The following is a 9,631-nucleotide window of genomic DNA, read 5'->3' as shown; positions in this document are numbered from 1 at the left end:
TTCTTGTATTTAAACAGAATTACATGCCGAATGTGTGTCTCATCGTGTGCCATCACTATAATGGATAAGAGTAAACTAAACTTTACACATTATACAATCTACACTAACGTGACATTTAGGCGGTTCGGTTAACTATTATAGGTGATGTACGTTTTTTTTGGGGGGGGTTAATGAAAGTGTTTCAAAACGCGAAATTAATTTCTTGACGACCTAATATATAGTCCAGCGTACGCACCCTTTGAGGTATTATTCTTAAATTGATTCGCTAATAACAAAGAGATACGTACATGGTACTAATTACGAAGCTTACATTTTGTGTAAAGATGTAGTTAGTAGAAAGGAATGTACATAAAATTAAAAATATGCTAAATATGTTGTGCAATAGCCGTTCTTTATGTATTAATAATCCTTTCAAACTATTGAATTGTATAGAGCGCTCGCTTTCCTAATTTATTATAAAAGCATGAGTGAAAATTGAATATAGCACGTAAGCTACTTATTATTTAACGAAATCTTGACAACTGTATCATATATCTATGCACTGATGCCTTTGTATTTGTTCTTAGGAATATTTCTTCAGGTATTAAGAATCCTTTCAAATTATCGAAGTTTACGTGACACTCGATTTCCTCATCTGAATCTATTAAAGCAGTGTGAGAGAGGATTGGATATAACACTATATCACGTAAGCAAAAACTCAGAGAAAGATTTTAGCAGCGCCCTCAGATAACAGAAACATACTTGTAGTACAATTTGTAATTTCACCTTTTTTTAAAATAAAAATAAAATTTAAATAAAAAACAACACGCTCCCGTGATCGAGTAATGTTAGTCACTTAACTTTGATCAACTTCTTTAGAGACTGCTAAATTAAAATTATATTTATTCTAGATATAAATTAATGAGTCTATAGTAGAAAAAACCAGGACAAAAAATACTGAATGTGTGCCTACATCTTGGAGTCCTTCGTGAGTAAGCTCAATCAGTTTCAGATTTACATCCGAACGAAATCCATATCTGTCAAATTTAATTTCTCCAGTGAGCCCCCTAGCGGTAATCTAAAAACATATGAAACATTGTGACAAAGAATAATTAGAGAGAATCACAAAAGTTATATCTATACAACATACGTTATCTGAAGTTACCACACCACTAACACTTATAGATCTAATAATAAACAAACTGTATTGTTTTTGCTCAGTTGATCCCAGTGTAAGTCTATTAATCAATAGATTTTCATTCATACTCAGTTCATGTCACCTATACAAGGGTTTTAAATTAAAGCAAATTATAAAAACACATCTAGAACAGGACAGCCGTCTTCATGTTAGACAGACAAGTGTCTCGTATTGGTAAATTACAATCAGGAACTAGCGGGGTTTCTAGTTAAGTTGTTAGAATCGATAATTAGAAATGATTAAACTATTAACGATAGTTTTGAGTTTTGTAAAGCTATAAAAATATGAATTTTAACAACAGAATATATTGTTCTAGTTTTGATACAGAGTTCTTTTATATTAACATATCGTTAAATGAGACCATAAATACTAGGGGTGCGTATCTCATCATAGTAGTCGATACGATACGTATCTAGATACAGAAGTTTTACCAACGGTTTGTTAACAAAATTTGACATTATTGTCTGTAATATATTATCTATATTACTAACATTGTCTTATTTAAGTACTTCACACTTTACGGTGCTTTTTCAAATTCTCAGGTTTGATCAATTAAATGGCAGCTGGCAAGAGAAGTAAAATAAAAAAAGTTAATCTCTTTATCTATTTTGTTATTTTTAATTTGCTATGTTACTTTGCATGTAATGTTTTTGATAAAAGAAATGAAGACAAAATGTAGTACTCAATACTTATCATCTATTGAATAATTCATTTTTAAAGAAAATACTCTATTAGAAATTCTGATTTTTTCTGAACAAAATACTTATAATGTTTACTGAAAGCTTGCCAAATTTCGTGGAAACACATAAACCGTATCGTATCGAACGGTGTATGGATACAATCCGCCACACCTTTAATAAATACTGAACTTTTGTATTCTTCCACCAAAGAATCTCAATTTTTATTCGACAATGATAACTATAACCAATCTGATGGTGTTACTATGGGTGTAAGTTAGCTCGATCGCTCACTGATTTGTTCTTATGTCACCATAGATGAATGTCCTTCACAGTTTATGTTATAGAAGACGCGTTGATGGTACCAGAAGCTGAATATGTCGAGAGTTTTTAGAATATCTTAACAGTAGTTTGTTTCTTTGAATTTATGCACAAAGCTACGCGATGCTCTGCCCACCACGGGTATCGAAACCCGGTTTCTAGCGTTGTAAGTACGCAGACATACCGCTGTGCCACTGGGGGCCTTAACAGTAGACATCCTAAAACTAAATTAACTGTTATAGACATCCTGATATTAAATTAACTGTTGAACATCAACAAAACCACCAACTTCCATTCTTAAACATCTTTATTCATAATAAAGATGGCAAATTTGAATGTTAACTTTTTCATAAGAAAAACTTTACTGATTTGTATTTTAATTTTGAGTATGATAGACTAGTTAAAATATTGGTTCATCGGTCATATAAATTACCCAGTAAGTTAGAATTTTTGGACAAAAAAATACAGCAAATATTTAGAAACTTTACAAAAAATACCTTTCCAATAGACATCTTTTTCTTCCACAACCTACCTAATTGGAAGCTTACTGAAAAAAAATTAAACCTGCCATATACAGGAAAACAGGATATTTTGACTAGAAACCAGTTACGTATTGTGTTGAACTGAGATATGAGTTTAAGCCTTTATGCATATTCAAGTATTTATCCAGGTATAAAGATTAAATATCTATCTTCAAAACTTCTAATGTTGTATATGAATATAAATATCCTAAATATTCTTTATGTTATATTGGATCCACCACCAGGTGGTTAATAATTTGCATACAAGAACACGCAACTTTAAGATCCAAGTGGTTTTCAAGTATAAAGAAACATGCGCTGAGTGAATATATAAGTGGAGGACAATTTAAAATCCTCGCAAGCGTAAACAGAAAAAGCATATAAAAGAAAGTTTATAAATTAGTAGGCTTAAGCCGGGATTGGATGAGCAAAACAGTGGAGTTCGTTTACCATCGTAAATTATCAGTTTGATTATTTATTAGAATAGCCGTGAATTCCAAATGTTCACAACTTAATATTACTTAATAATATTAAAAAAAAACAGAACAAGAGAAATAAAGAACTAATGTTGTCACAAAACCAATGAGCTTTGGATTGGAAAGTTACAAGTAATCTTACAATATATGACGATTTATTGTTTGCCAAAATAGTCTAGTTATTAACAGCTTTGAGCCATTTCGCATTGTTTGAAATGAATCGCGATCAATGCTATGATTATATCCTAATCAATTATAAAAAAAAAAACTATATTAATAATAATCCTCACACCACTATTCATGATTAACGTGATTTGTATGTTTAACAAGTCAATATTTCCGTTTCAAAGGAATAATTATGCAGTAGCCATTACCGTTACATTTTTACACAGACATCTACCATGCCTTAGTGTAGGATATTGTAGACAACTAGGAAAAGAACTACGATTTTTTTTTATACTTGAATTGATATGTCTTCAACAAAAACGAGTCCATATGAACGAGCACTGGGTTTGTTGAATAATGACTCAATAAATCGCGAGTCTTTATTTAATATGTTCTTTACAGAATAATTTATTATAATGTTTTTTATAATAGGAGATTACACGAGGAAGCAGCTTAACGTCAATATTGTTTACATATCCAGTTCTTTCAGTTTGTTAGCTAGTTTCAATCAGAAGTAGGAAGTAATTGATTGCTATAAAACTTAGCCTCGACATTTGCCCCTTGTAACCAGTATTTATTAAACACGTCAGTAGACTACGTTTCGAAATATTACTTCAACACTTTATTGTTAATTTTACTTATATTGCACAAAAAACAAACCAAAAAGGAGAATAAATTTTTCGCTGTGTCTAGTAAATACATTGTTGATTATGTTATATTTTTTCACCGTTGCTGTCAGAGAGCTTATATTTGTTTAATATACTGCTGCACTAAGAATGTATTCAGTTTCTTAAAGCTTACGGTTGTTTGGAAATATTTGTTTTTCACTGATTTTTGCTGTTATGTGGGGTCTTGGACATGGCTTACTGGTTAGTGTGCTTGGCTACGAATCAGGAGGTCCAAGGTTCGAGCCGCAATATTCTGCCAAACACGCTCCGCATTTTCAGCTGTGAGACGTTATAACTGAGAAATACAAACTTGCTATTCAGCTAAGAGAAGCCGAATAGGCGGAATATGCTGGTGATTGGCTGTTATTCTTGTAGCACATATCTCATAAGGCGACGTTCAGGTTGAAAATACCAAATATGTTTTTCCCCTTTCCGAGTCGAGAATTTTTTTTTACTTGCTTTGACTTACTCTTGACTAAAACTTTGTTTGTTTGTCTTAGAGCAAAGCCACACTGGGCTATGTACCGTGTCTACTGCGAGGAACTGAACTCCGAATTTTTGCGTTTTAAATCCGTAAACTTACAATTGTCCCACCAGGTGGACCGGTTAAAGCACTACCCACATTTTTGTGAAGTGTTTAGCACTCTTATTTTTTAATACATATTTTGCTATAGAATTTTAATGATTGGTTTAAGTTATATACAAAGCTGTACAATGGGCTATCTGTGCTCTGCCAACCACGGGTATCGAGCAAGCTATAGAGTTAATACTGCTAAGTTTCATCTACTGAAGAACATAAAAAAAACAAAAACAGATCCGTACATTGAATGTTTGAAACGGTCGTTCTAATTTGTGAGAACAAACGCCAACACATATGCTAAGCACAATCAGCATACAAAGCATGCTAATGTTAAAGGGGTCGGGGGGCATGCGACTATTTCAAGCCAAGAAATACTAATGCTTCATCAGAAAAAAAAGGAAGACTGTGTAGAAAACTCTAAATGCCATAAACAGCTGCACAATGATTATATAAACATAATTGTTTTACATCACAAAAATAGGGGGTTCGGTAAACAGCTGCACTATGATTATATAAACATAATTGTTTTACATCACAAAAATAGGGGGTTCGGTAAACAGCTGCACTATTATTATATAAACATAATTGTTTTACATCACAAAAATAGGGGGTTCGGTCGAACCTCCCTGCGTACGTGCGTGAACACACGGCAGTTTTGGATTATACTAATCTATTTAGTCAGTTCATATTAAAATATTATTACTGATGGGACTACCATAAAACTACCATAATGACTTAAGTAAGATTCTACACGCGCTTCGGATAGCGTTAATACTGTGATAAAAACTGATAAGGTCGTGAAGTTTAAAGTTCGATAAAAATAAAGTTTAATATGACAGATAAGAACATCGAGCAGTATTTTCCACTTTTACTAGATGTAGAAAAATAAATAGATGATGGTTGAGCTCGAGGAAACTTTGAATGTGCTGGTGCAATTTTAAGTGTAGTTTAAGCGGGAAGTGATGGGGATAATATTCCATTCTAAAAACGTATGTTTTTAATTTCTTCCTTTTATTAAAGTTCTGTGGAACCCTCCGTTCACCCTATTTGTCATAAACTAATTTATAGAGTCCGCAAACGAAATACGTGTTATAGTTTAATTATGATCATATTGAATAACGTACCCTTTGGCAGACTTTAGATATTAAAACTAAAAACTCAGAGAGTACCGTAAACTTCACGAAACATTTAGTTGAAAATCGTTCTTTATGACTTAAATTGGGTCCAAGATTTCGGTTTTTGAAAACAATGCGAGATTTAAGCAGACATAATAAAAGTTACTGATTCGGGCTCATGTTGTTGAGTTAAAAATAATATTTAAAATTCAAAATTTATTCATTATTTTTATTTCTTGCAAAAATGTAAGAAAATGTAATTTTCAATCACTTACATAATAGTCAGGTACCTAATTTGTGCCTAAATTTTGAAAAAAAAAAGTTATTAGAGGAGACAAGTCCCCTAAACCCCACTCCGACTGGCGTGCAAACTATTAATAGACTGTGTGATCTGTCTATCTTGCTTTCTTGAGGTCTCGCGCTTGCTAAGATCGATGTGCCGCCAAATCCTATCCCCCGTCCAAATCCCATCTTATTTGACATGTCTATGTGCCAAACTCAGTCCCCCGTGGAAATTCTATTCTTGTTCGTAGTTACGTCACACGTATGCGCATTACGGTCCAAGAACTGTTGAGATTGAGGTGACTCAAGCTCTTTGCTACAGCTGCCTGTTTTGTGGAACAAACATTGATATGACTTACGATATTTGTCACACTTGCCTGCAGGACATAGTAACATTAATAACTTACAGGATTTGCTACAACTCTCTGATCCGTGGAACATAACGTTTTATGACTCACTAGCTTTTGCTAGAACTGTTTGATTTGTGAGACATAACGTTGTCACGAGTCAATGCGTTGGCGACAGCTGATTTGTGGGACACACATTGATATGACTATCGGTGTTTGTTATACAGAAAGTTGAGTACATCATATTTAAAAGATTTTGAATATGCAAAATAGAAATTCATGTGACAACCACAGACGGTGTAAAGTCGCAGTGGAACGGAATGTATCAGAACTACATTTTGACATTGTTTGTGTGTTCATAGGTAGTGTGACGTCATCCAAAATTGATAACTTTTGGGAAGGATATGTAACAGTTCATTTACACGAAAAATATTAATACACTCAGATCATAAAGATGTGTTTAGATCGAGGATAGTGGGGTATCAGGACCATCCAGAAAGAGACCTTCAACAAGTCGTACCTTAGCCGTAGTAACAGGTGACAATCCATAAATACAAAGGTCAATGCCATAAGACGTCCACGTGCCACAGGCAACAGTAAACAACATAAAGAAGAAGGACCTCCATTTGGAAAAGTGGCCAAGTCACTTGTGCACAAGTTGCTTCTTCAACATATTCGTTCAATCGTCGCATATCTCAAGCAGCTTGGAAAATGAAACGAATATTCAAGCTATTTCACATGAAGACATAACAGTCACGTTGCCGGACCAGAAATTATGGATTTCTGTGCGATCGAACTGTCGAAACAGGCGCTGGGAAACCATCGTCCGTCTACATTATACGATTTATGGAAAGTTTGCAGGGAGAAAGGGTGTACTTTGAACATGATAGCCTTACGACGGAGCTTTTTGTAACGAAATCTAAACTGCAGGGCTAGTTTCAAGATGCACGGTCCTCAGATTGAGCATGAGTGGACGTGGCTACGTGGACTATAACGACGTGGTGAGGGTCCAAAATCGTTTTAATATAACGCACTCAACATCGGTATGAAATGGTGTTTGCTACAACCATCTGAGTTGTGAGACAACCATGTTTTCGGTTGTTTCAGTCGCAGTTGCACGAACATATACTTTGTAACACCATTAAAACTGATAATTCTCTATAACTTTATTGAGTAATGAAAACAAACTAGAATTTCCTAATAAACCTAAAAATGTGTACATTATTCAGAAATATCGTTATACATTACAGTTATCACAACTAGCCACACCATAGTTGAAGACGCCTTTTTTTTTCTGCAGCCAATCGCAACAAAGAAGTACTGACAATTTGTCTTTGAAGTGCTTCCTTCTTCGACTTTGAAGCATAACTTTTCACAGAAGTACTGAAGAGGAGAATTATACAATTAATGCATACTAAGTTGTGAGAAAACAAATCGTGTGCTTTGGTTTATTTAAGTAACAAATTGCAACTTAATGGAGTCATGGAGGGGTGGAGGGGGTTCAGATACAAGTTGAGAAATTAAATAAAATTAATGAACGAGAGAAATATATTACAGACCTCAATCACACAATGATTTCAAAACCGACTATTTTTATACAACCGACAATAATTATTTTATATATCAGCTATTAGATGGCTTGCATAGAGCATTACCCATAACCGAGTTATTTTCTGAATGTTTACCATGCATGATAATTGCATGGTAGATATGAAAAACAGAACTGAAATTAAGTCTCTGAACTTCACTCACATTTAGTCCAATAATATATATATCTGTTTAAAATAATTACGATATTCAGATTATTTACCAGTCCGTTAACAAATACTTCACAATCGCAATTCGATAAATTTGGATTATTTGATGCTTCACATACGGAATAGTAAATCTTTGGAGTATTTTCAATGTGCTAATTGTGGTGTTTTCTGTTAGCATATCCTTCTTACTACACGTCATTTAATATTAGTTTAGACACACGTCGCACACCGATTCCTTAATTAACACTTGTAAATATCTTAACATAGACAAATAAGAGCGGTTTTTCTTGCTGGTCCTTAGGCCAATTTTCTACAAACTGTTTATTTAACTCCTAATATTAGTAAGAACTGTTTAAACAACGTTCATATAGATATGTCAAAATGAAGCAAAATTTTGTTGCCCTTTTGAGACATATTTGAACATTGATTACGTATATTTCCTAAATACCTATGGTTCATACCATCCGCATGTAGTTTACTATGATATTCCCTTGAGGCCAAGGTTGCTCTGTATCACACGAGATGGCGGGAAAGTAGACGTCTTGTCCTCGTCTGTCAAGTTCGTGTAGGGCAGCTGCAAAAAGCTTGACCGCGTCGTACATCAGCGCCACCTCAGTCTTTTGCATAAAAATGAGAACAAAACAAAATTTCAACGTGAAGAACAATTCTACGAAATAAAAACAACAACAATAACACAAAAAGATTATCTTCAATTACACTACAATATTACAAACAGACACATTTATTTCAAATATAATTCATTACTATGTGCCTCCAGTGGCACAGCGGTATGTCTGCGGACTTAGAACGCTAGAAACTGCGTTTCGATACCCGTGGTAGGCAGAGCATAGATACCCCATTGTGTAGCTTTGTGCTTAATTCCAAACAAACAAACAATAGACACTAACGAGTATTTTGCAAAATAAAGTTTTAGTGGAATATCTGCCATCAATTTGATGAAAACCTTAAAACATATGAAAGCTTAAAAGCAGCTCTAAAGTAAACATGGCAAAATAAAGTAGCCACGTGTAGAGGGCAACAAACAGCAGCAACTGAAAGAGAGCAACGAACAGCTGCTCTCTTCAGAATGAACAGCAGCAACAGGTAAAGAGCAATGGACAGCAGCCAGTTGTAATGGACAACGAACAGCAGTAAGTTGTAATGGGCAACAAACAGCAGCCACGTGTAGAGGGCAACGAACAGTAGCCATTTGTAGAGAGCAAGTAGTGGCAGCTCCAAATAAAAGGCAATAAAGATCCAATTATTTAGAGATCACATATATGGTGTTTTTAGTTCTATTTTACTCACCACAGTAAATCTATATTTATGTAAGATTTAAAGGAAATGTAGCATTGTTATGGAATGTAAATCTATATTTATGTGAGATTTAAAGGAAATGTAGCATTGTTATGGAATGTAAATCTATATTTATGTGAGATTTAAAGGAAATGTAGCATTGTTATGGTATGTAAATCTATATTTATGTGAGATTTAAAGGAAATGTAGCATTGTTATGGTATGAATGCCTTTTGCAGGCAAAGCGTG

The 9,631-nt window shown here is 34.0% G+C and overlaps 1 protein-coding gene across 1 annotated transcript in view; it reads right to left on the bottom strand.

Annotated features, from left to right (window-relative positions):
• LOC106459058 (glutamate receptor ionotropic, kainate 2-like) overlaps positions 1-9,631 on the bottom strand; it is a 185,850-nt gene that overhangs the window by 19,700 nt on the left and 156,519 nt on the right. Inside the window, exons 8-9 of the mRNA XM_022385436.1 lie at positions 8,548-8,703; positions 953-1,057 (exon numbers count right to left, since the gene is read on the bottom strand). Coding sequence (XP_022241144.1) covers positions 953-1,057; positions 8,548-8,703 — 261 coding nt within the window. The remainder of the gene's footprint in view (positions 1-952; positions 1,058-8,547; positions 8,704-9,631) is intronic.

The sequence above is a fragment of the Limulus polyphemus genome, unplaced genomic scaffold (genome assembly GCF_000517525.1).
Source record: "Limulus polyphemus unplaced genomic scaffold, Limulus_polyphemus-2.1.2 Scaffold553, whole genome shotgun sequence".
Lineage (NCBI taxonomy): Eukaryota > Metazoa > Arthropoda > Merostomata > Xiphosura > Limulidae > Limulus > Limulus polyphemus.
This window is presented reverse-complemented; position numbering and strand designations above follow the sequence as displayed.